At 38.3% G+C, this 26,185-nt stretch overlaps 2 protein-coding genes across 5 annotated transcripts in view; one reads left to right on the top strand and one right to left on the bottom strand.

Moving 5' to 3' along the window:
* vps26c (VPS26 endosomal protein sorting factor C) overlaps positions 1 to 26,185 on the top strand; it is a 41,003-nt gene that overhangs the window by 2,509 nt on the left and 12,309 nt on the right. The window contains exons 3-8 of one of the 2 annotated variants that reach the window (XM_067608662.1): positions 549 to 698; positions 1,134 to 1,214; positions 2,314 to 2,388; positions 2,482 to 2,632; positions 2,719 to 2,871; positions 3,860 to 5,310. In XM_067608662.1, the coding sequence (XP_067464763.1) occupies positions 549 to 698; positions 1,134 to 1,214; positions 2,314 to 2,388; positions 2,482 to 2,632; positions 2,719 to 2,871; positions 3,860 to 3,942 (693 nt within the window). In that variant the 3' untranslated portion in view covers positions 3,943 to 5,310. Of the gene's footprint in view, positions 1 to 548; positions 699 to 1,133; positions 1,215 to 2,313; positions 2,389 to 2,481; positions 2,633 to 2,718; positions 2,872 to 3,859; positions 5,311 to 26,185 lie in introns of those variants that run through there. The other variant, XM_067608663.1, reaches the window with a different exon arrangement.
* Positions 4,201 to 26,185, bottom strand: part of LOC137195931 (E3 ubiquitin-protein ligase TTC3-like) — a 33,055-nt gene continuing 11,070 nt past the window's right edge. For all 3 annotated transcript variants that reach the window (XM_067608655.1, XM_067608657.1, XM_067608658.1), the window contains exons 16-46: positions 26,050 to 26,134; positions 25,679 to 25,763; positions 25,119 to 25,265; positions 24,597 to 24,677; positions 23,942 to 24,051; positions 23,720 to 23,846; positions 21,597 to 21,719; positions 21,409 to 21,510; positions 20,946 to 21,038; positions 20,787 to 20,851; positions 19,530 to 19,666; positions 19,021 to 19,350; positions 16,753 to 17,028; positions 16,622 to 16,665; positions 16,450 to 16,506; positions 15,851 to 15,930; positions 15,620 to 15,766; positions 13,284 to 13,911; positions 13,108 to 13,176; positions 12,251 to 12,400; positions 11,424 to 11,563; positions 11,151 to 11,219; positions 10,964 to 11,060; positions 10,348 to 10,451; positions 10,176 to 10,260; positions 9,736 to 9,828; positions 8,502 to 8,734; positions 8,146 to 8,260; positions 7,553 to 7,684; positions 6,572 to 6,664; positions 4,201 to 5,702 (exon numbers count right to left, since the gene is read on the bottom strand). In XM_067608655.1, the coding sequence (XP_067464756.1) occupies positions 5,592 to 5,702; positions 6,572 to 6,664; positions 7,553 to 7,684; positions 8,146 to 8,260; positions 8,502 to 8,734; positions 9,736 to 9,828; positions 10,176 to 10,260; positions 10,348 to 10,451; positions 10,964 to 11,060; positions 11,151 to 11,219; positions 11,424 to 11,563; positions 12,251 to 12,400; positions 13,108 to 13,176; positions 13,284 to 13,911; positions 15,620 to 15,766; positions 15,851 to 15,930; positions 16,450 to 16,506; positions 16,622 to 16,665; positions 16,753 to 17,028; positions 19,021 to 19,350; positions 19,530 to 19,666; positions 20,787 to 20,851; positions 20,946 to 21,038; positions 21,409 to 21,510; positions 21,597 to 21,719; positions 23,720 to 23,846; positions 23,942 to 24,051; positions 24,597 to 24,677; positions 25,119 to 25,265; positions 25,679 to 25,763; positions 26,050 to 26,134 (4,208 nt within the window). In that variant the 3' untranslated portion in view covers positions 4,201 to 5,591. The remainder of the gene's footprint in view (positions 5,703 to 6,571; positions 6,665 to 7,552; positions 7,685 to 8,145; positions 8,261 to 8,501; positions 8,735 to 9,735; positions 9,829 to 10,175; positions 10,261 to 10,347; positions 10,452 to 10,963; positions 11,061 to 11,150; positions 11,220 to 11,423; positions 11,564 to 12,250; positions 12,401 to 13,107; positions 13,177 to 13,283; positions 13,912 to 15,619; positions 15,767 to 15,850; positions 15,931 to 16,449; positions 16,507 to 16,621; positions 16,666 to 16,752; positions 17,029 to 19,020; positions 19,351 to 19,529; positions 19,667 to 20,786; positions 20,852 to 20,945; positions 21,039 to 21,408; positions 21,511 to 21,596; positions 21,720 to 23,719; positions 23,847 to 23,941; positions 24,052 to 24,596; positions 24,678 to 25,118; positions 25,266 to 25,678; positions 25,764 to 26,049; positions 26,135 to 26,185) is intronic.

The following is a 26,185-nucleotide window of genomic DNA, read 5'->3' as shown; positions in this document are numbered from 1 at the left end:
GAATTGGTCCAGTAACTTGATTCCCGGTTATTGGATGAAGCATCCCCAGATTTTCCAGTGTGTCTGTAGGTTCCTTTAATATCTTGCGTCAGCTTTTCTATGGGCAGGGAACTTGAGACGGTCTTCAGCCATTGATTAACAGTTGGTGCTTCAGTGTTGCTTGTAAGATAAAAAGGCGAACCATTTGACCGTAGACTTTGATTATTTCATATCATCAGGCAAGAGACACATAATACAAAGATGTGGGCAGAGAGGTAATGCTGAAGAAACAATATCTGATAGCCTGAATGAGCTGTTAGTATGAGTGTTTGTATCCATGATGGGAGCTCATGATGTTGCTATGATGAACCCTCTGTAGCAGGATCAGCTTCCTCACCTTCAGTCCTCTGACAGTCTTATTCTGCAAATACTGGCCACAAATCTTTGACCTACACATATCTGACAACATGATATTGATGTTTAAAACATCTACACACAGTAAAGTTAATGCACTGTTGCTCATATCAGTCAGACCAATCACGCTCTGACCTTCCTGTCACATGTTGCAGCCCATCCAGCTGATCAGCTGTAACATTGAGGTGGCCAAGGCAGGAAAGATCCCAGGAGGCAAGACTGAGATCCCCTTTGAGTTCCCTCTGCAGACAAAAGGCAACAAAGTGCTTTATGAGACCTACCACGGCGTCTTTGTCAACATTCAGGTGAGTTACAGCCACAGAGTTTAAATCTTATGTTAGTTAGACACATGCTGTGATTAAAATACTGTGGGACAAGAAAGTAATCTTAACTGATACCTGAATCAAACACCTGACTGTGTGGAAGGAAAATCACATACAGACTTCACACTGAAAGACTCCAGCCAGCTGGTGAATTGTTCATTTAAACCCAGCACCTTGTTGCTGCGCTTGTACTTCATTAGTTTAAACTGTATATCAGATTATGAAACTTAATTTGATTAATTTGAATTTGACACTCCATATTGTGAATTTGTACAAAATGGTTTGAAATTAAATAGTTTTTAGATGAATAACAAAAATCTATGATTATGAATATATGACTAAGCTCAGATAAAGTTTGTAAGTAAAATGTTGTGGTTTAACGTCATTAAACCATTGTGTATGTATTTGTCTCTTCAGTACACGCTCCGCTGTGACATGAAGCGTTCCCTGCTGGCCAAAGACCTGAGCAGGAACTGTGAGTTCATCGTGCACTGTCAGGTAGGAGAAACAGGGTGGATTTAGATAAATAATCATGGAGCGGTGCATGAGGCTACAGGATTATAGGACTCGTAGGTGCCATTCTCAGTTGTATGTAAATATTGTGTTTATTTATGTGTATTTATGTTTGCACCTCTGACCACCAGGCGGTACCTCCTTGTTGGGTTAATTGTCAGTTGTACCTAAAGGTGCGTTATGTAAGAATCAGCCACCTGTTGAATTCATACTCCAAACTCCAAACCAACTGGTGGCAGCATATCACCAGAAAGTTGGGGTGTCTTAAAACAAAAGGCAGGTGCCCAAATGAACACTGAAAGAGGTTTTCCTCGCTGTAATCATTCCTCCTGTTCATACTGGATATTATAGATCCCCTTCAAATGGGCCTTTAATGTTAAGTGATGTGGGGAAATGTCTGACACTGAAATTTCTGTAGATTAAAGGTGGATTAGAGCTGCAATGATTAATCAATTAGTTGCCAACTATTAAATTACTTGCCAACTATTTCGATAATCAAGTAATGGTTTTGAGTCATTTTTTAAGAAGAGCATTTCCAAATTCTCTGGTTCCAACTTCTCGTATGTGAATATTTTCTGGTTTCTTTAGTCCTCTGTGATAATGATTTAATATCTTTGGGTTGTGGACTGTTGGTCGAGACACAAGAAGACATTTGAGGACGTCACCTTGGGCTGTGGGAAACAGTTATAGACATCTTCATAATTTTCTGACATTTTGTAGACTAAACAACTAATCGATTAATTGAGAAAATAATGGACAGATTCATCGATGATGGAAACAATCATTAGTTTTAGCCCTAAGGTGGATTTAAGTTTCCCTGCCCTTCCTTGTGGTTTGTGTAAATTCCATCTTTGCTATTTTTATATCTGCTCTTTGGGACAGGAGGTATCACACCTGCACCTGGTTAAAATGACCGATCTTGGAATATGTAATGAGTACACCATGTCTGAGATCAGTTGTGTAGTTTAGTTTGTGCACCCTCATGTCAACCAAACAACAGTCTTGAACATAAATGTCCTGTGGTGTGAGCAGCAGTCATCAGCTGTTGAACTGTTTGGAATCTGTCGCTCTGTCTGATTTTCAGCCACAGAAAGCTAAAGTTGTTCCCACTCCGGTCAACTTCTCCATCACTCCAGACACCCTGCAGAACATCCGCGAGGTGAGAAAACCAATTTCACGTCTTCATTTTACTGTTTCATTTTGTTTAATTTGAAGCTGTACTGAAAGGATGAACTTGCTTTTCTCTCCTCAGCGGAGTTTACTGCCAAAGTTTCTGATCAAAGGCCATTTAGACGCCACCAACTGTGTGATCAGCCAGCCGCTGACTGGAGAGCTGGTGGTGGAGGCTTCTGACGTTCCAATCAAGAGTATTGAACTGCAGCTTGTACGAGTGGAGACATGTGGTAAGTTTGTATTATCAGATGATTAGAAGAACCTTTCTTTTGTAGTGGCAGAGTTGCTGGTTTTACAGATGTCTTCTGCGTTTCAGGTTGTGCTGAAGGTTACGCCAGAGATGCCACTGAGATCCAGAACATCCAGATAGCTGAAGGCGATGTCTGCCACGGCCTCCCGATTCCCATCTACATGGTTTTCCCCAGGCTGTTCACCTGCCCCACTCTAGAGACCACCAACTTCAAAGTCGGTCAGTAAAACCTTCCAGCCTGCTTCAAGTACTCTGCAGTAGTGTTTTTATTGAATTTAGCAATAAATTAGCATTTTCTCACAGTATTTCTTCCCAAAGTTACAGTAGTGTGTACATGTTTAGCCTCCTGCTTACACAGTTCATGTGTTTTTAATTGTTTTTGGACAGCAATGGAGATAAACGGCACAGAAAAATAAGATAACAGGCTTTGGCTACACAGACAATACTTGGGTGTAATGAGGTCAATTAATTCTTGGTTTTAGTGTTTTCATGGGATTTGTTGACAGTAAGAAAAATACAGAAAATCACCAGACTTAACCGTTAAGTAATAAGGAATCGCAGAACAGAAATGCCAAAGATGCTGTAGATATTTGGAAAATATTATGCTATATTCCCATATCTGTTTGTTGAATGAATAGTGACATGTTGGCGGAGAGTTAGGCTAGATGAGAGGACGATACCTCTCGTCAGTTAAATAAGAAGCCGCAGCTGGGAAACAGCTAACCTGTCCGGCTCTGTCCAAAGGTAACAAAATCAGTCTACCAGCACCTCTAAAACTTACTAATACACTTGTTATATATCACTTATATAGTCTGTACAAAAGCAAATCGCCGTTTATCAAGTGGTTATGTGCCAAACTACTTCTTGCCTCTGAGCTGTTGCCAGACAACCAGTGGCGACTCCAGAGAGTTAGTTATTGTTCCCGGCCAAGAAGTAGTCCTGACTTTTGCACATAATCCCATATAAATGTTGATTTGTTACGTTTTAAACTTCGGATTTTATACGGATTAATCAAATTAGATATAAATTGTTAATTTGTGAGCTTCAGAGGTGCCTGGTAGGCAGATTCTGTCTTTCTGCCAGAAAAAGATAAAATTTGTTCCCCTAAATGTTGAACTATCTGTCTCTGCCTGTCTGATTATATCTGCCCAGTGTGGAGCTCTACTTCTTTGACGATGCAACAATATGTTTGTTTCTGTCCTTTTAGAGTTTGAAGTCAATGTCGTCATTGTGCTTCATGATGATCATCTGATCACAGAGAACTTCCCTCTGAAGCTGTGCAGAGTCTGAACCCGGAGGTCACGTCAGCACTGAGATAAGTTCACTAGAGGCCGGTTAGCTTTCACCTTCTCTGCAACACACAGGACTGAACATTTACAAACCACAAACACATCTGTGCCTGTTGACATCTGAACTGATTTTCCTCTGAAGCCAGAAAAAGAATAATGCTTATCTACAGTGTCTCTGATAGGAAATGGATTATGTGAATTAAAAAAGCCCTGCAGGGTTTTCCTTCATAAATAAATGGATATAATGAATATGACCAAAACTGTTTAATATAGTTTATTATTTTGTTTTATTGTCATAATCACATTTTAATGTACATTTTGGCATTTTACCTGTGAAGTTATACAGTAACAAACATTAGAGTTTACAATGTCCCAGGTTTCAGGTTGTCTGTCAATCAGTGAACACAGAACCATAAACTGTGTCACTGAACGTTATTATTCAAAGTATGTCCAAAAAAAATGAAGACAGTAATTTTCCTGTACGTCTATACTATGTTCATATTCTCATTACACCCAATAGTACTTTTAGCAACTCATTTCAATTTGTCAAAACAGTCCCACCTCAAGATCCACTTTCTATACTAGCTTTTTCCAGAGCTTTCAATCACATCACAAAGTCTTTATCAGCAGATGGAGTTTGCTCAGTTCAGTTGTTATGGAGATTCATCCTAACAGCTACTGACAACTGTGTAAACTCAATCAGCTGATAAAGAATGTATGATATGATTGAAAGTGCCTGGGGAAAAAAGTTTGTAAGTGGACCTTGAGTTAGGATTGTTTTGTTGAATTACTAGGAATGACATTTTCAAGATTAAAGGAATAATTCAAAATTTGAGGAAAATGCTTATTTGTTTTCTTGCCAAGAGTTTGTTGAGAAGATCTATATCTATATCTCTGTTTATCTGTTAAATATGAAGCTACAGCCAGGACATGCGTAGCTTAGCATAAGAGTAAAACAAGGGGAAAAGTTAGCCTGGCCGCTGCCAGCTTCTCTGAAGCTTTGTAATTAAAACTTTATTTCCATTAAGTGTAAAAACAACATATCATGGTTTTGCAGGAGGTTGTGTGCTTGACTATTTCTTGGCAGGGAGCAAATAAGCGTATTTCCCAAAATGTTAAACTATTCCTTTAACTTGCAACATTTTGACATTTACAGAAGTAAACTGTAATTGTTGGTTTGTTTACTAGTGCAATGAATGAAACACAGTTGAGACACATCTCTGATCAGTTACTAATTTATGTACACAAATGATCAAAATGTTAACCCCCAATACACACTGTTCTCCAAACTGCAGAAGAATAATTGCTAAAGCACTTTGATGTAAAGTTTGAGGAGCAGTAAAGCAAATTAAATTCTATTCAATAATGAGTGGTGTTGTGTAGACTATATGTAGTAGTGTAAACAAGAAATCAGTGCACTTCATGGCAGTAAAGAAGTGCAGCTTTGGCCTTCAGAAATTTCTTTAATCTGACATTTTCATTTCCTAATAGTGTAAAATGGAATGGTGCCTCCCTAAACTAATGATACAAAAACTCAAATCAGCACATTTTTTGATTTTAATGAAATAACTGGTAAAATAAAAAAAGAGTGATAAAAGATAAAATGAGACATGGGTAGTGAGGGATGAGGAGGAGAACATGGTTAAGACATTATGGTGCTTGGCGTCTCCTGCCGGGCAGCACCGGGAAATCATCAGGCAGCAAGGCGTGATCTCTGCAGGTGGGACAGGTGCTCTGCTCCTTCAGCCACGACTTTATACACTGAACACAAACAGATCAAACGTTGCACTTTAAATCCTGCAGCAGCTCAACAGAAACTATCAACCGCTGTCACAGTCCACACATGAAATCTAAGACTTGATACGTTTACTGCAACTTGTTTTGATAGAAACTGGAATTATTCGATTAAAAAAAACAATGATAATCTATTTTTTCATTCATTCACTCAGCATTTACTCTGAGGATGATTAACAAAATCAAGTTTAGGCAGTAAGTTTCCTGCTTGCTTCTGTTTTCACAAGCTTGTATGAATGCCTCTAGTATAGAAAAGTAGCATTCGCTGCTGCTGCTGCTGGCGCTATGCTTTCTGTGTAGATGTGGACCTCAAGGATACGCAATGTGTTTTGGTAAAAACAGTTAATGTAAACAGAACTTTGTTTATAATAATAATGTTTACTCCATAGGGTACCTTTAAGTTTAAGCTTGATTTGCTCTGCAGCTCAAGATCATGGATGAACTCTAGCTGATAAAATCAAAACTAATGACTTTAATATATATATTTTTTCACATTTTAAAATCACTGGAGTGTGCTCAAGCCCGACTTCATTAATTCTAACTGGAGTCGAATGTCAGTGAAAATTGATTGAGCTAATATCCATATTCCGCAATTAACCACCTTTAATAATACCATTATGGTTGGACATTCACCTGCGGTTTTACAACACAAACAGCTGGCTGTGGCGCCATGTACATGTAATCTAACAGGTGATCTTAAACTGCATGATGCAGTTTTGAAATGGTCTGTTAAACCCATTTCACATTATTCCAACTTTAAGAACAAGAAGAAGGAGGACTAATAAAATCCTCCACAGGTGGTTCACTACAAACACTAGTACAGTATTCACCCTCACCTCCTTGTGGAAGCTGTGTCTGCACTCCAGCACGCAGATGTCATCTGGACTCATGTCTTCGTGACAAATGATGCAAGGATCCTCCATGTTCAGCTGCAATGAACACACACACAGACACACAGACACACACACACACACACACACACACACAGACACACACACACACACACACACACACACACACACACACACACACACACACACACACAGTCAGGTCCAAGTACCTCTGCTGCAGAGATCACCACAATACATAGTATGTAGTACTATACTACATACTATATACTGTAGTATATAGTATGTAGTATAGTATATACTGTATGTATTATACAAATATATTCAACAGTTAGTTGGTGGATTGCAGGTTAAGGTTCAAAGATTTTCTAGTTTTGAGACGCAGCAGCAGACCTGGAAACAGGCCTGTTTTTTTAAAAAAAAAGTGCCTGTAAGTGCAAAAAAAATGTTGCTTAAAAGGAAAAGTCTTAATGTCAACAGATCCAATTAAAATAACAAAAACACTTTCTATCTTGTTTTTAAACTGTATTCCATCTTCTTTTTATGTATCTTACTATTGTTTCCTGTGTTATTATTTTTTAATAAAATTTAATATGTTTGAATCAGTATGTAATGGGAATTTATTTATATAATTTTTGATGTATCATAGGTGAAACAATTCATCAATGTTATAAATTAATTAATTGAAGAACAAAACAATACAGAAATTGGTTACAACTCCAAGCCAGGCAACTTTTTGCCCTTTAAAATCAACAATATCTTATGAGTGCTCTGTGACACTATCAATAGCCTACAGAGACACAAACAGGTTACAAACACTGATTGCTAAGTGTTAAAATGTTTGTTTAGTCTCTTTGTCTATTACCTACAACTCTGCTCTTTGTTGCTACTTGTCAAAGAACATTTTCATCTTCAAAGTCAAACCCTCAGACTGAAGCCAGTTTATACTACTGGATGTTTTGGACTTACTGCATTGGAATGTGTGGGTCTTTGGGGTCCAAGTTGCTGCCAGACAGGGGCGGAGGTTACCAAAGGGGGCGTAGCACGATTAGCTGGACTCCTACGCCCCATGGCGCTGGCTTTGGCAGAACTGAGCTTCTCCTGAGAGGGAAAAAAACAACCAGATTGTTCCAGATGACAAATGACTGGACTGTTAAAATCAAACACTAGAGGCCCTCTGATCTGAGACCTGAGCAGGCCAGGTCCACATTACCTTAGTGGCCTGAAAATTACACTTGGAAAAGTATTCTTTATAAAGAATATTGACCCTACAGAATGTTGCATTATGGGTGGTTTATAAAATACAAATAAAATCCTAAAAGTAAAAATTTGTTGAAAGTGTCTCCCAACATCTGTAACAACTGCAGAAACGGACCAGAGACCAAATCATCTATAAAGCAGCCAAGAATTACCGGAGTCACAGAATTTTACAACGAGGAGCTCAAAAAAAGTCTCAAAAAGCCCGACAGGAGAGTTTGAGTATGTGTCTATGTTTGGGTCAGTATCCAATCAAATCTTGACAATCCCCCCCCCCAAAACAAACAAAAAAAAAAAACATCTACCTGATGGTCCAGGATCAGCTGGGTCACTCCACCGACCACATCCTGCAATGTCATGCTGCTAAGACTTCCACCGCTGGATGAACGCAGCTCCTGAACAAACCTCATCAAGTTCGACCTGAACACACACAAAGTAAATTAATTTTATTGCCCACACATCTGTCCTGCATGAGGATTTTTTATAAAGTCCAAATACTCGTTGCTGTGGTGTGTTGCCGTGTTTCAGCATTTTAATAAAGCAAGAATCCCAGCAGAAAATGTAAATAATAAGACCCTAGAAAAAAGCCATAATGTTGCTTTATTTAATAGCTGATGCAGTCACAAGCGTGTATAAGCTGGTATCAGTGGCCCAGTGTTACCTTGTATAGTCGGGGAACATGATGGCCAGGCGCTCCATGGCCTTCTCAAACACAGTGCTGTGTGGATGCTGCAGTGTCTTGGTCGGAGGTTTGTGCTGCATCTTAGCCGGAGCGGCCGGTGCCTCAGCTGCAGCTGCAGCTGCAGCTGGAGCTGACTGCTGAATGAGCGGGGAAGTTCTGTGAGAGGCTGCAGCTGAAGACTGAGGAGAAAAGTCTTTGGCTGCCACCGACAGCTGCAACATTCACACAAGACAGAAAAGAGTTTAATTTCTAGATTTCTACCTGCAATTAGTCATTTATAGTAAATTGAATATTTTAGGTCCAACAGAAATCACATTTAATCATCCCTCTTTGTAGTCAAAAATACTGTTGTTTTTTTAAATATGGCCTCGAGCAGTGGCGCTCTGCTAATTTGATGACAAACACATTGCATTTCCTCTAGTCTCGTAACCTCTTCATGGTAAAAGCATCCCAGTTGTTTGCCAGTGGAAAACGTTTAATGTGAAGCAGGAACAGAAGGAAATGATGGATTTACATCAGCAGTAACTTAACACCTATTTTTAAATGGCTGATATCTGAAAGTACAAACAGGAACGCAGGACAGAAACTAAACTCCAGACTCAGTTAGAGGCTACAAATGTACTGAGAGCTGAACAGAGAGACTTTTGAAAATAAAGTTCTCTCTCTGGCACAGTTATCGCCTGCTGTGAGGCTGTAGTGTAACGCATGCCATCATGGCACACCTAAAGTGTACCGACCCAGATTAATGGAACCCCGCCCAAAACCCGACAGCAGCATCTACGCAGACTGAAGTGACATTTTCAGGTATTTTTACATGTTTATTGTGCTGCAGCTGAGCAGCTCATTGGCTATCTAGCTAACTTACATTAGCAGTGCACTTTTCCCCAGTGAATACTTGTTTGGTGACTTGTTCAACAAGCTAAGCTGCAGGACAAAACGTGTGTTCATGTTTGTAAGTTAGATAAGGAGGACGTTTTAGCAGGGAAGTACGCCTGTTTTTTCATCAAATTGATAAACTGTTTTGTAAACAAAATGTCAAAAATATTGAAGTTGAATCTTAAGTTACTAAAGTCCAAATTAATGTCTTCCTATTAACCAGTAAGTGATATAAAACCAAGACAACCAGCACATCGTCAAATTAGAGCAGCTGGAAGTATTATTGTTAAACAGTAAGGTGTTTTACTGGTTAGACTAATCTGGTGAGACGTCTTACCGGTTTAACTGACGGTTCAGGCTGTTTAGTGTTGTTGACTGGAAACAGCTCAACGCCATTCTTCACTTGATCCATCTGCTCCTGATAATGCATCTGTGGACCAAAGACGAGTCTTATTTAAATAGACATCATAGGTGTCCAACTCAACATGGATCATTCATACTATAAGTCCTAAAAAATTAAACTATTAGGTTGTTTTTAGCTGTCAAGTCTGTCATCAATATTGAGGCCTGAAGTCCTGAAAGATTATATTTTTTTTTTATCTTTTCATATTCACAAAAATGAATAACTTGTGTGAAGATACAGTATATAACAAAAAACGGAAAACGCTCTTCTTTGCCACAGTGCAGTGTTACTATACTGTAGTTTAAAGGTATATAAATGAATGAAATAATATAATATTCTTGATATAATAATATAGTGGCAACAGATTCATGTACCTCAGCAGTGGAAATTTTCTTTTCAACTTCTTGGACGTTGGCTCTACAGCTTTTTCTAGTAATTTCCAGGTCTTGGGATGGATATCTGGAAAATATCACCACACATGAATCTGATACCAACCAGTTCATCTGTGCTCCATCTGATGAGAAGCTGTGATGTCACTTCACTTACTTGTGTGCCGCTTCGTCCAGTTGGGTCAGCAAAGCCTTGGCGTCTTCCAGCTCTCTGTAGAGGCCGTACAGTCCCTGGTCCCGGCTGCTCTTTGCAACTGACAACTGGAGGAGCAAAGTAAGCAAGTTTCATGTGATTTACTGAGCTTTAAAAGTGAAAAAATACATTATACATTTCTTTAACAACCTGATTACAGAAAAGCTGGAGCAAAGTTACTGATAAATTTGTCAGCAGTGAAGTGTTTTGTTCCTTTTTATTTCATTGTAGAACCTGGTGGACACAATTAAGACACCATTGTCATCACTTAGTGTCTAATAACGCAGAACAATGTTGTCTTATTCAGTCCGTGTTTTTACAACATTAATATTCCTCATTTCATTTCTCTGCATGTCTTGTATTATGTGTTTCTGTATCACATGTTTTAAATAGCAGCTGAATGCTGAATGAGGATGATGGATTTTGTTTTTAATTACTTACACAGGAGGAGATCTCTTTAGGGCCAGTATGAATATGAGGAACATTTGCAGTAACTTTTCCAACTTACATGTGAGTATCATTTTAAGACAGACAGGAACTAACTTAAATTGACCGATTAGGGTCGAGATCTTGAACCTACCTTAGCTGTGTGAGACCTCCTGGAGGCCGTTGTGAACAAGGCTTTACATCGCTTGATCTCGTCCTCCAGACTCATCTTCTCAGCTGCTGACTGATTGCTGAAAGATCAATAAGACAGACATTTAGGAAAACTCTGGGAGATATTTAGTTAATGTTTTGTTAACGATCACCACTCTCTCACCACTTACCTCAGCTCAGAGAAATCACTCAGCTTTCCGTCATAGCTTTTTTTCTTCTCTCTGATGTTTTGGGTGAGACTACACGCGGAAAAAAACACAAATATAGAAGAATTATTAGAGATCAGTCTCATGTTTTCTTCGGTCACAATAAGTGTGAGCTGTTGAGACTATTGTCGATTAAGACTAGCATGATGTAACATCTCTACAAACATTGATGAATGATTCAAGACCAACCATTATATTAGAAATAATTTCATTAGTTTAATTCATGTTTGCTCATACCTCCCATGTTCCTCCAGCAACTTTTCTATCTCCAGTTTCAGGTACTTCAGTACCTCCTGGTTGGCTTTCTTCTCCATCTGGTCCTTCTTCACCTCCTCTTCCAGCTTCTGCTGGAACAGTGCCAGCTCCTTATTGGTCCCCTTGACAAGAGAAATAATAAAAAAATAAAGTTTATTTATATATCATAGCACTCAAAATCAGGAATTACAAAACACCTTACAAAGACAGGCATAAAAAGAACAGAATAAAATACCAAATACACATACCTTTCCACATATACAACATTTAGGGCTGCAACTAACAACCAAAGATTAGTATCTACAATTCAGTATCCAACCAAATGTGAAATATGGTCACAATCTCCCCTTCTGTTCCTGAGTTATGATGTTGAATAATGGCCAGAAAAGTGTTTTTGCAGAACATTATGATATTACAGTAAAGTGTGAAACTTTGTCACAATTAGCATACAAATTGTTGAGTTTGGCCAAAAACGTGTTTTGTGAGGTCACAGTGACCTTTGACCGCCAAATTCTAATCAGTTCATCCTTAAATCCAGTTGGATGTTTGTGCCAGATGTGATGAAATTCCTTCAGGTATTCCTGAGATCTGCTCATGAGAATGTGATGAATGGACTGTTGACGGCACGGAGGCATAAACATGACTCAAAACCATTAAACAAATATCAAAATACTTGTCGATCAATTTTCTGTTGATCAACTAATTGATAATTGATGAACTGTTGCAGCTCTAATAACAATAAAACAAAAAAAAGACACTTCATCATTCTGGTTGAGCTCATCTTTCATGATAAGTGGTTTTGGACTTACTTGAATTTCGACAGTGATCTTCTTTATCTCTTCCTCAAAAATGGCGATTTCTTCTTTGCGCTTTAGATTGACTTCGTCACAGCCATTTTCCATTTTACTGATATTTTTCTCTAACTCCTTGATGCTCTTCTCTTTTTTATGGATGTCACCCTGAAAGAATGAACAAGCCCAAAAGATAACATCATCAAAACAGTTGGAGATGAATAGATATTTCTGCCTTCATGTTGTGCTGCTAACATGGTGTACTGAGTATTTTTTTGACACTGTTCAGAGAAAAAAAAACAAAAAAAACAAACAAATTTCACTGGTTGTGTGGCCATTTTTTTTACACTGTACACATAAGAGGTCTATGTTGGCATATGATGTTAATACAGCTGATTTTTCCAATACATATTTTTTGTGTAAAAACTGCCTTTTCTGCTCAAAATTAGCATTTTTTGCACCACGCTGTAAACATGTCTATTTCTAATGTAAAGTTCGGCATTTTAACATGGGGGTCTATGGGGATTGATTCGCTTTTGGATCCAGCCTCAAGTGGCCATTCGAAGGAACTGCAGTTTTTGGCACTTCCGTGTTAGCTTCGGAGGTTGCCACTTGGTGACCTCCTCCTACAACTCCTCAAGTCCCAAGCCACGTTCCTGTGTCTTGCTGGCCACTCAGCTGAAGTGAAGGGGTTGGCCCCAAAAGATAGCAAAAACTTTGGCCCAGACTCACTTAAGGTGGACCAGCTATTCTCATTTTAGTGACAATCTCAGCCGCTTTTCTGAGTTCTGCTCGGCACTCCCCCCTTAGCGTAATATGAGTGTGTAGTTACCCTTTAAGTAAAATGATAATGTATGAAGCTATAAAGGACTCACATGGCAGCTCTCAAAATGCTCATGAGGCTCTGTATTCACAGCTACACTCCTCATGGTCTCTAGACACGTCTGAAAGAATGTAAAACAAACATTTTACACACAATATCAGCATTCATTCACGTATTTACATGCTCAATCTGATTTATTTAACAATCTGATGAAACGTTGGTATCAACCTGTACTGCTTCATGTTTCTTCAAAACGCTTTCCTCAGATGTCACTGAAGCGATTCCACCTGAAGATGAATTAGTTTGCCTGACACCTACATCTACCTCACTGTCATGAGAATCCAGGTCCTCATAGCCATTAGGCAAAAAGTAAGCAGCATGCTGTTGACTGTCAAGGTCATCACCGTTACTCCAATGGGAGAAGGGATCAATCCCTGTCAGACTTCCTCCAATAGCTGACTGGATAAGTGGAAGAGGTTGAGTGCCAAATGCATAAGGATTTGGGAGGACGGGATAGACGTCAGTCTCTGCAGATGAATAAATATGGAATAAATATTCCTGATTATAACATGCATGCAAATCAGGAGGTGAAGAGTTTGTGTCAGGGTCCTCTAAGTCATCCAGGTCATCCAGGCTGCTTCCATGTTCAGCCTGCTGCAGGGAAACGGCGTGCTTAGCCAGGCCGATACTCCTCCCCATCTTTATGAAGCGAAGAGACTCCAGGAGGAAGCACTCAAAGCCGCCCGCTTCTTGGATCTTCAGCTGAGCCACACGAGGGAAATTTTCAACTTCACCCACCAGCAGGGGGTCCTCAGCAACCAGGGGTCCATGCTCTTCCAAGATCTGGGCAAAGTAGCTGCAGTAGAAGAGAGAGAGAAGTCAAAATGAGGACATGGAACACATGAGACAGGGTTTCTGCAGCATTCACAAAGAGTGCAGAGTGAGGGTCTCTGGCACAACTTCACCTACTTCCAAGGTGCACGGAGAAGGAAAATAAGTCTAGAAAGATGAGAACTCCTGCAACGCTTGTAGTATGAGGAACAACTTTATTAGTTGACCGCCACGTTTAACTTTTTTTTTTTTGCCTTTTTTCATATCGAACTTACTTTAAATGGTGTTTGTAATGTGTTTTATGATGACCCTGATGAAGGCCACAAGCCAAAACGCGTCAGTCAACTAATAAAGTTGTTCCTCATACTACAAGTGTTGCGGGAGTTCTCATCTTTCAAGATCTTTTCAATACCATATAGATTTCAATACTGGCCAAAGTATGAAAGTATACTAAGAAACCAGTAAGGACAACAAGGACTAGATTGATTTATTACAACTTTTTTCAGTGCTTTCCAGCAGTATGTTATTATTTCTAATGATGTAATTAATCAAATGAATGCGACCTGGACTCGGACAAGAGGCAGAAATTGAAAAGATGGATTAACCAATTGAAAATGATTCATTTGTTAACATTGTCTATCTGAAATTTGCCCATTACAAGTAGATGAGCTTCCACTGTCACAACAATCCCATTAATGAGTGTGTGAGACGTCTCCTGACAGCCCGCAATCGGATACAAAAGCATTTTATAAATCAACATTACTGCCTACTGCAGGCAAAAGAGAATATTTAAGAGTCTTGTATATTAAATTTAAGACTTTTAAATACCCTCTACTGCCTTTTTTGAGGAAAATCATTAAAAAATTCAGTGCTTTTAAAGACTTTTCAATACCTGCAGAACCAGGGAGAATACAGTGTAGGCAAGACAGAGTGGACATCAAGAGTAAACACCAAAGCTTCAGTCACAGCCTTAAATCAGCAAGGCTGATATATTGGCTGATAGTAGCTTATTGTAGATATATTGGTTTCAACATGTGTCAGCTAATAAGTAATAAAACATTACAGTAGAGACCTGTCAAAGATATGTTTAAGGTCATTTAGAAACAAGAGTTTTCTTTACATACTTGGTCCACCAACGAGCATTGACAAGTTTTTATTTTCAACTGTAAAATCTCCCGTGAAATTATTCTACTGATGTTATCAAACAAAAATGGGAGAAAGAATCGGGCCTGGAGATATCAGAGAAGGACTGGAAAGACATTGCTCAAGATATAATGAAATGTTTTGGAATAGATATTATTGCTCTTCTGTTATATCAATATATCATGGCACAGGATGAATATCAGATACTTTTGGCTGCCAGCAAGAAAGCTACCACACGGAAATGGCTGCAAGCAACCCCCCTCAACAAAGGACAACTGGACTGCAGTTATCAATGAAATAAACTGATGGGAGAAACTGACATTTACTTTATGACTATGATATTAACAATATGTAAAATAATGGAAAAGATGACCTACATATACAGTACTGCGCCTATTAGCTGTAACTCCATTATATACCGTATGTCACTGAGATAAAAATAAAGGTTACCATGAGGTTCATAGCTTTTTCATAATTCTCTTTGAGGCTGTAACATCAATAATTACTCCCCTCTCCTCACATGACAACAGCCTGAATACAGCACAGGTTTAAATAACTCTTGTAAACATGGAAATGTAGCTTGAACTTACTCATACAAACTCTCTTTTGTAGGGTCTGGGTTGTTGTCCAAAAAGTGATTTCCGTGTCTCATGCTGTTGTACTGCTCCTCAAAATCAGTCACTTGCTCTCGAAGGTGACTTGGTACACTGAATGGATCAACAGGATGAAGGAATGATCTGTTGACAGAAAGCTCAACGTTATACTACAGTTACAAATCTGCAGGAGATGAGCTGTGTGTCCACGTGGATGACGCAACTTACAAAGAGTCATCTTCAAAAAAGTCTTGGTCCCACTCATCTCTTGGCGTTACACCTCTCATCCCAGACAAAACAATAACACCCTGAGAGGAAGACAAGAGGACACATTTCAGCGTGATAATATAAAACCATATTCTCTTTACTAGAGCTGACATGATTAGTCGTTTAAAACATATGTTGATTCGTACAAAACGAATTGGCAACTTTTAATAATAATGAATTAATAGTCCAAATACCAAACATCCCCTAGTTTCAGCTTCTTAGTGTTGAGCTTCTTTGTCTTTTTTTTTTTTTTAACTTAACCAAACTTAACTCATAACAGTTTGCAAAATGAATCTGACAAGTTAAGCTGCAGACAAAAAAGGAAACCAAGTCAAAAAAAAAAAAAAAGAAAACATAGATTATGTTTGTTAAATGGTCTTTTTAGGATTGTTGTCAATTTGGTATATGATCATTTTGAAGAGGCGACTGATTCTGATGTTTTATATACAGCATTTTTCACTATTCACAATTCATAGACTAAACAATGAATCAAGAAAATAAATGGCAGATTAATAAGTGATGAAAACACAATTGTTAGTTGCAGCAGCACAACTCCTGACCTTTGGCTCTTTCTGTTTCTTTTTCCTGCCTCGACTCTTAGTCTTCATAGGAGAATTCTGCAATGAAAACAAGTTGAAGTCAAATCGCATTTAGTTTAGTTAATGCAGAAACAAACATCTATTCTGTTTATCAGTAATTATAGTCATTACACTTTGGTTTCTAATGACTTACATTTTGATTTTCATCAGACTTTTTTAGGACTGAACAATGTCCATCTGAAAAACAAAGAACTGGAAGTCAAATCATGAAGTCAGGACAAAAAGAGCAACAAATCAAAGGTTAGTCAAGTTCAAAATACGTACCAATCATATCAAAATACTCATCCAATATAGTGTGGCAAGAGTCATAGTCACCCCTATGCTCCTCTAGAGTCCAGATAAAGAGTCTCATGTCATGTGGTGGGGCCTGTTTTAGGTATTCAGTCACAGTCAAACCAATGCTTGAAAAAAGTTCAGGCCTAGTTCCAAGTTTCTCTATAATCATCTCCTGCAACGGGCCAAAGTTGAGGAGAAGAGCCAAGTCCAGCTGCTCCAAGTGTTCTGCGTTGTGCTCAATGAAGAATTTGGCAGCATTCAGACCTAAAAGAGAGCAGTAGTTGGTCAGGATTCACACCCTGGCACTGATGTAAAAGTCTACAACTTTTACATGAATTCTGTATGCAAAAGTTCTTCATTCCGAGAATAAAGATGATATAGCAACATTTCCAGGTCTGTATTTATATTCTGGTGCTCTACTGGAATATCTTTGCATGATTTAGAGTTAAAAAAAACTACGGGCTCTTTATGCAGCGACTCAGTTCAGCCTTCGTCTGAAACAGGCCGTTTTAGCTCCTGTCTCTTTTAAGGCCCCCCTCCCGATGAGCCCACTCTGTTCTGATTGGCCAGCTGCCCCTCTGCAAACTTCTGCCAGCTCCGGAGGCTACGTAAACAAACAGTAGTAGGACTTCACTTCTTTTTCTCATTCTTTACTCAAAATATTAACTCCTCAAATACATCTGTACATGTTCGAGCCTGAATCCAATCCAGTAACATTAAGTGCACAATGGGTGTTCCACAAGGGTCAGTGTTAGGTCCTCTATTATTTAGCTTATATAGTAATGATCTCCCTCAACAGTGTCATGATGTAGAACTGCAAATGTATGCAGATGACACTGTTGTGTACACACATGCAAAAACAGCTGAGTTAGCTGCTGCTAAGCTAACAATTGCATCGGAAAGGATCACACATCGGTTTGATCATGTCTGAGTTTAAATGTAAACAAGACAAAGGGTATATTTTTCTCTGAATGGTACAACCTTCTAATGCTGATATTCTCATCAAATGTGAAAGGATTGACATAGTCACTTATTTTAAATGTCTTGGTGTGACATTGTATCCAAATTTGAACTTTAAGTAACATGTTAAAAAAACGGTTAAAACCATAAAGTAAAACTTAGCAAATTTTAGACATATTAGAAACGGTCTCTCTTTGGACACAGCCAAGATATTTACGCATGCTATGGTTCTTTCCCATGTCTTACTGCATCACATGTTGGGGGCAGGCTGGAGAAACAGCCATTCAATTCAATTCAATTTTATTTATATAGCGCCAAATCACACCAAAAGTCATCTCAGGGCACTTTTCACATAGAGCAGGTCTAGACTGTAATCTTTAATTTACAGAGACCCAACAATTCCCCCGTGAGCAAGCACTTGGCGACAGCGGTAAGGAAAAACTCCCCTTTAATGGGAAGAAACCTCAAACAGAACCCGGCTCTAGGTGGGTAGCCATCTGCCTGCCTCTTGAGTCCTAACTCTTGACAAGACGCATTTCCATCACTGTAGGGTACTGGAGACATACAATTTAGTAAGTTTTGAGAATTTTAGATTATTCTCAAATTTGTGTCTAGTTTATAAAATTTTAATGGTTTGGCCCCTCCTCCACTATGTGACTTTGTGTACTCTTACTCAGTAAGTTCTATTAGACCCTCCTGAATATCCTCTATACAAGATTGCACCATACCATTTCATCGCACTGCATTTGGGCAGTCAGCTTTCTCTGTGAAAGCCACAACTCAGTGGGATGCCCTACCTGATGATATGAAGAGCTGCAGTTCCATCAGTACGTTCAAAACCAAAGTAAAAAATCTGCTAAAAACTACTCAGCTCTGTTACCACCGACTCTAAATTTCATCTCATGGTCTTCTCATGAACGCAAATAAGCTTACTTTTAATTTGACAAGCTTACATCATTATTATTGTCTCAGTCTCTTATTATTGTAAGAGACTGCAGATGAAAATTAGCTTTAAGCTAAATCTGGTGCAGTACATCAAATGTAAACATTTATCTTTAACATAGTACATGGTCCCAATAAATACAATACAACAACATCACAAAAATGAACTTCAAACTCACCCATTTTGTAAAATTCTGATATATTCTGACTTAACTGTACTAAACTTTACACCTCACTGCTGAGTTTTATGTCACATCTTTCTGTTTATTGTACAAATAATGATTTGAACTGTAATATACTAAAGCTGTTCAGATAATCGCACACATATTTAACTGTAACATGATAAATTCTGACCTGCATCGTTGAGCCGGCAGGCCCAGTTGTTGAGTTTGGGATTTGTATCCAGACAGCCAGACAGTAAGTGGATGAGGACACGAGCCCAAACCCGGTTCTTCCTCTCTAGTAGCAGTTCAACAGCCTGACCAAGAGTCTCTAGGTTCTCCTGCTGCCAGTTCAGTATCCTCCCAGCTATCTGGTTGCCCCTCGACAAGTCTAGCTCCAGCCAGGGCTTCAGACTGGTGGTCAGGGTGGACATGTGGAGGCCCTTTTCCTCTCTCAGCAGCTCCATGTTCTGGCTGATCTGCAGAAGAACTCGATCCCTGTACAGCGACCAGGCTGATGACACTGTGGAAACATTTCAGGCATATTACACAACTGTTTTTAAATGAAAAATTACTATTATCATCATATGTTTTACGCCTTTATTAGATAGCCAACAGTGGAGAGATGACAGGAAATAAGCGGAAAGCAGCTAGACGCAAACCAGGCACCACCAGCAATTGTGATAAAGATAGGAGCAGTACCTTTCTGTTGACTCTGGGTTGCTGAATCGTCTTTCTGCATCAGAAGCTCATCATTGCTAGTCAGGTTATCTTGAAATGACTTCTTATACTGTTTCCTCTTGAGTCTGCGCTCTTCCTTTGATTTTAACTTCTTCACACTGAAAATTTAAAGGAAAATATAGAAAGGTGGTTATTTAGAAACCAAGTACTTGTCAGTTAGTATACAATCATTTAAAGTGAATCAGATGCATGTTTTCTTTTTAGACTGAATTCCAGCATCTTTTCAGAAGTATATTATAATTACAACTGGTCATCTGTAAATCAAAATATGAATTTCATTTTTAAAAAACAAAATCATGTAAACAACACGTTGGGGTATTTCTTCCATCATGAACAGTGTCTGAAGAGTTTTTTAAGTTCCACCCATAAAATGGTAGGAAAACCTGTATTTGTCCTGCGAGGCAAAAGCCAGGGCACGAAAACACCCCACAGTACTCCGTGCTGCTCATGAGGCTTTTTGCTTTAAGCACATAACAGCTGAAGGCAACATTTGTAAGTATGTGTGCTTTTTTTTAAAAAGACATTTCATTTTTGTCTGTATTCAACAGTTAAACGTAGATATGAAGAGAGAAAGAGGATGTCATGCAACAAAGGTCACCAGCCTTCGATCATACAGACATTTAGCCATTTTTATCTGTTTAGAAAGACTGGAGCCATTTCTACTTTGATCTGTGTCAATATGTCAGTATGTTTGAATGGGTTATTAGTCCAACTCATTCTTAATCTGTCTTCACATAAATGATTTAATGATTGAACTGCAAAATCAACTTTGGCTTTCAAATCCCAATTGATACACAAACTGTAAATTATTTGGCAAATTTAACAATTGTTTTATCATTGTTTACTCATGTTCTAGTTCAAATGCAAATTTAATTAATTAAATTAAAAACAATTTCATCATAATTAGAAACATTGCCACAGTCTATAATCATTCTGATGGCACAGTCCAGGCTCCATTGTATTAACAATGTGAATGAAGGCAAAAGAAGCCGAATCAACTCATATCCAACTTGTGCACATGTGTAGTTCAAGAATTGCTATTGATTCTATTGGGGTTTTTTTTTTTATAAGTAGCCAAAAAAGGCTGAAATCAAAACACGTTTAAGAGTGTAAGAAGCTGCACTGACAGAGAAAACTACCCTCTCTTCTGGCAGCTGCTTCATATTTTCATATCGTTATAATGACTCAGCATCAACTGTTATTTGACTGCAGCCTCACCTTGTACATTTCTGATTCACTCTTGGCTTCTTTGGAGTCTGAGGTTTAGTGATGGCAACTTCAAACTGAAAAGAGAAACGACTCAGGTCAACATTGTTCATGTGATAAACCAGCATAGGAAGTCTAAGAGCCAAATTCACCTCCACTGAACATCCTTACCTTACATTTCACCAGGCCTGTTGGACAAAAGATTCTGATACTACAGATTTGACCGACACAGTCTGGAGTCAAACACGCTTCTTGCAGGAACTCCTGCAACACAAATATAACATGTAAATAAACAATTTCAACAGCTACCCTCTCTGTCCAAAATGAAAAAATGCAGCTATTCAAAATACAGCTAAATTTTAGCTTTACCAAGGTTGATCAAAAAGAAATGCACTTATGAAATCTAAATTTTGCTTATGCTTATGCTATTTCTTATGCACTTCCTGTTGTTTCTTACTTTATATATTTAAAAAAAAGCAACAACAACAAAAAACTCTCACTGCACTTGTACCAGGTCAGCTACTTGTGAGTTTGTGGTCCTTCAGAGTCACTGTCCTCTAACCCTTTGATTGTCTTGCCTTGTTTATAAGTCACTTTGGATAAGTGTCTGCCAAAGGACAAAATGTTAATTTACCTTTTCATTCTTTTCAAAGAAGGATGATGTCTTGAGCATCTTCCAACAGGTGATGTGATATTCAATGACGCAACTCTGACAGCAGCGTATTTGAATGAAGCCCTGCACAAAGAAGCACATTAGTCTGAATTATACGAGTTCTTTCAATCTTTAAAATTTGTGATCTTTGTTTAACTGCCGCCATTTACCTTAAAATCTGGGTCAGTGAAATAGATTTCCGTTTTCAAATGGCCATGGCATTTCTCATGTCGACAAATGGCATCAGGAATAGGCGGAAATTTGCACAACTCTATAGCACTCTCCAGAATTTCCTAAAAACAGAAAACACGAGTCAAACTTAGGATAAATGAGATTACTAGAACTGTTTGTGAACTTTGTTAAATGTCTGCAATGTGAAAATTGAGTTATTACAAAGACAAACAACAACAAAAATTGTAATTCATCAAATTAATTTAATATATCAAATTAGGTCACACATTAACACAGTGATGAAAGTACAACCATTTATAAATGAAAATGAAATGAAAAAGAACACATTAGTCCAGTCTTAGCTGCTCTGCACTGGCTTCCTGTAACATTTACAATTAACTTTAAGGTCCTCCTCCTTACATACAAGCCCTTAATGGGCTAGGACCAAGCTACACTGCTAACTCACTTGTTAACTATTTGCCTTCAAGAACACTGCGATCAACTACTGCTGGTTTATTGGAGATTCCCAGCAACAGCCCAAAGAAAATCAGAGATGCAGCCTTTGTCAATTACACCCCAAAACTATGGAACACACTATCGATAGAAATCAGAGAAACCAGCTCACTAAATATTTTTAAAAGAAAGCCAAAAACGTATCTCTTCACTTTAGCCTTTAACCAGCTTTTCTCTCAGTCTGCTTTGCACTTAGGCATGACTTAACTTCTTTTAAAATGTTGCATTTTATTTATTATTTTATTATTATTATTCAGTATGTATTCTATTTTATGTGTCGGTGGGTCAGTGGGTTTTATTTTCCATTTTATGTTATGTTGCTGCGGTCAGTGGTTGGTAGGTCTGAGAAAAAAAAGACTGTGGTGTGTGTTTTTTAACCCCCAAATTGCCACGTTTTTTTTTCCAGGGCAGCTTCAGGTTGCGCCCGACACAAATAAATACCCACAGTGAGGTTAAACCTGTGGGAAGATTTTCTAGGGTGAGCTGAAAGAGGCTTTATTTAGGTTAATCAAGACTGGTGGTGAGCCTGTGTCCGTTAGGAAAAAGGAGGTGCTGTTATGCTTATGGCTTCAGGGACCTAGGTGCCATTTTAGAGATTGTCTACACATGGCGTAATACTTTAAGTTTTCGCTCATTAAGTCTCAAATTACCACTACTGAAGTACGCATTCTATTTTCACTTTATCTTATCTTATTTTTATATCAAGTGAATTTATTTTCCATCTTATGTTACATGGGTGCTGAGGCCAGTTGTTGGTAGGTTTGAGAAAAAAAGACAGTGGTGTGTGATTTCAACCCCCCCTCCGGCAGTTTCAGGTTGCGCCCAACACAGACATGACCCACAATGAGGTTAAACCCGTGGGAAGCCGTTCTGCTGACCTCTTTCTGGTAAGCTGAAAGAGGTTAATCAAGACCAGTGGTGAGTCTGTGTCCGTTGGGAAAAAGGAGGTTCTGTTATGCTTATGGCTTCAGAGACATAAGCGCCAATTTACAGATTGTGTACACGTGGCAAAATACCTTCTGAGTTCTGGCTTAGTAAGTCTCAAATTACCACTACTGAAGTAGGATTTTATTTTCCATTTTATGTACATTTTATCTCGTTCATTTTATTTCTTTTTTTGTTTTTTTGATGTGAAGAACTTGGTGCATGTAATTTATTTTGTTGTAAAGTACTTTGAGCTGCATTTTTTGTATGAAAGGTGCTATACTAATAAAGTAATAATAATCATAATAATTATTATGATTATTATTATTATTATTATTATTATTATTATTATTATATCATCCAACCGTCCATTGATTAAACACAGGTGATCTCCATTCATATTATGACATATGATGATTTCAGTGTCATAGCAAATGGGGTGAATACTATATTTGTAATAAAGATACACTCTAAGAACTATGCATTTAAGTCTGTTCTGTTGATCAGTGTCAAAAAATCTAATTACATTCACTGTAATTCAGAAGGGGATGTAAATACTTATTTACATACTAAAGACACTGGATGTTGTCCTACGTACAAAAACTTACATGCTACCTGAATAATCTTTAAAAATGTACTTAAAATGGTTTGTCAGATATAAAACATATGATTAATGACAACATACCTTGAAATAGTCTTGCTGTGTTTCTTTAACAATCTCTTTTGTTAAAGGCCAGGTGAGTTTACCCGGCGTTATTTGATTCTTGACCATCTGCAGGGAATCTGAAAACTGTTCCAGAGCAACTGCAAACCTGTTCAAAGAAGAGACACATTGGTTGTACAGTTTGAAACAGCACGAGATCTAAATGGACGACACAAAACACCACAAGACTGGAAGCTACAGTACCTGTTCTCTTTGACATACACCTTCCCAACAGCGTAGTAAACCAGACACTGAAACTTCCTCTCTTCAAATGATTTGATCTTCTCCAGAAGTTTTTGAGCTTCTCCAAGTTCCTGTTTCACAAAGCAACCACACATGTAAAGACTGAGACAGTTCAGTCCATTTACAATTCTTCATTCTCATTGTATAATCCTATAGCCCATATGAAACCACCATGACTTGTAAATGGTTGTGGTAAGCATTCACCCTGCTGAAGCAATGAACTAACTCTATCAGGAATACAGAGTAACTCTGGAGGGGAGATGAATACACCTGGAATAAAGTGCACCTCCACTAATGTCAGGGGAAATAATGACATTTTAATGAAATATTAGGCTTAATAAGCTTCAGGGAAAACGAGCTGTGGCGCTTCATCACACAGTAAAGCTCACGTATTTAATCGACTGAGGTGATAAAAGTCGTCTAGTAAAAAGAGAGGTATCAGAATCTGAATCAGCGCAACAGGTGATTTGTAAATGACAACATACAATATTTAACACAAATGTTACCAGGGCTACAACTAATGATTGAGCTTTTCATTATTAAATTTTTGCAACAAAGTTCTCAACAATCTATCCACATTATTTACTCTACAGACACAAAACTATCTGTGAGTCACCTCAGACTGGCCGATTTCCGTCAAGGCGGATGCACGGCCAAATAGCAACAATGGCACATCCAATGGGGAAAGTCCAAGTTCCTGAGAAAAGCAAAAGGAAAATTTATTATTCTCGTGACTATCAAATGAAGGCATTTTTTGCCCTCATTTGATAGTTGATAGTGGTGACTCACAGGAAACATCAGTAGAGAAAGAGAGGGGAAACGTCTCCAGCAGGAAATAAATTACAAAAGTGACAATGTTGTCCGGGCGGTGCCTCTTGGACAACAGTCAAACAAACAGCACCACAATCTGCAGCCAAAGGGAATTTGTGCAGCTGAATTTAAATTTGTAAAAGTCCTGTCATGTATTTTGTGTATTAAGTTGCCTGGTTTTATCATTGGAACACACATCTACATAATGTCTACAACAATCAATCCAATACATAAAACAAAAAATCTACACACATTAGATAATTCCCTCAATCTGCTCACAGTTGTGGAACAGTAGAAAGTACTGAAGTTTTGGCACTGGTATGATTACCTTGGGTGTACTGGTATCCACTAAGGCCAGTGCCCGGCTGAAGGCCTGCTCAGCGTTCCGGCTGCGGAGGTCGGTCAGGGCGGTATGGGCGTCCTGCACCATAGATCTCAACTCTCTACACACATCTGATTTAGTATCAGCCACTTTCTGATTTTTAAAGGAGAACACACATCACAGCACATCAGCCATTTCATTCAGTGATACTGTTATGACTTAAAAGCTACAAAATATTCTAATAACATAATAAATATATTGCCAAGTTGTGGCTACGTTAATCCATCTTACTGGAAAAGCTTTAAAGGTCAATTAAGTCTTAAGCTATTTTGTTAAACATCTTATTTTGTCCAACCAACAGTCCAAAACTCAGTCTGTTATCAGGTTTGACAAAGACCAGCATTAAATATTCACACTAGAGAGGCTGTAACCAGCAAATCTTTGGTTTCCTTAAAAAAAAACAATTCAGCTCTAGATGAATCATGTTCATCCAATGACAGAAGCAGAGCTCCCCACAAAAATAATTTAAATATATTCTTGACTACATATGTAAAATGCAGCCTTACCTCATTTTCAGACGGACCATTTCTGCTCTTTGATTTCTTCTTTGCAGGGTTTGAGTCTCCTTTTCCATTCTTTGAAAAAGACTCACTGGAAGTACAGAACTTTCAATCAGCTATACAATCCCAGTTGTATCTACATCTGTTGTTGATGTTTGCATCTGTTTATAATTTTATTCGAGTTATAGTTAATAAATAGTTAGTCAATAGCTCCAGCGTTCCTTTTATCAACATCTGCGCAGGTTTCATGCATTTTTTAAATCAATAACAGTAAGTTGGGGAAGAAAATTGCAGTCCTAGTGGAATTAACTTAAATAATTTAAAAACGTGTGACATGATTCATGAACACTGATACTGGAAACAGAACTTCCACTGACCTCTTTGATGGTTTAGAGTCTTTAATGCTGCCTAAAGTGCTGCCTTTAGCGCTGCCCACTGCCTGTGGGGTCCTTTCTTTTTTCACTGCAGAGAGAATATTTGCCATTAAGTTTTTATGATGATAATAATGTCATG

The sequence above is a fragment of the Thunnus thynnus genome, chromosome 13 (assembly GCF_963924715.1).
Source record: "Thunnus thynnus chromosome 13, fThuThy2.1, whole genome shotgun sequence".
Classification (NCBI taxonomy): domain Eukaryota; kingdom Metazoa; phylum Chordata; class Actinopteri; order Scombriformes; family Scombridae; genus Thunnus; species Thunnus thynnus.
This window is presented reverse-complemented; position numbering and strand designations above follow the sequence as displayed.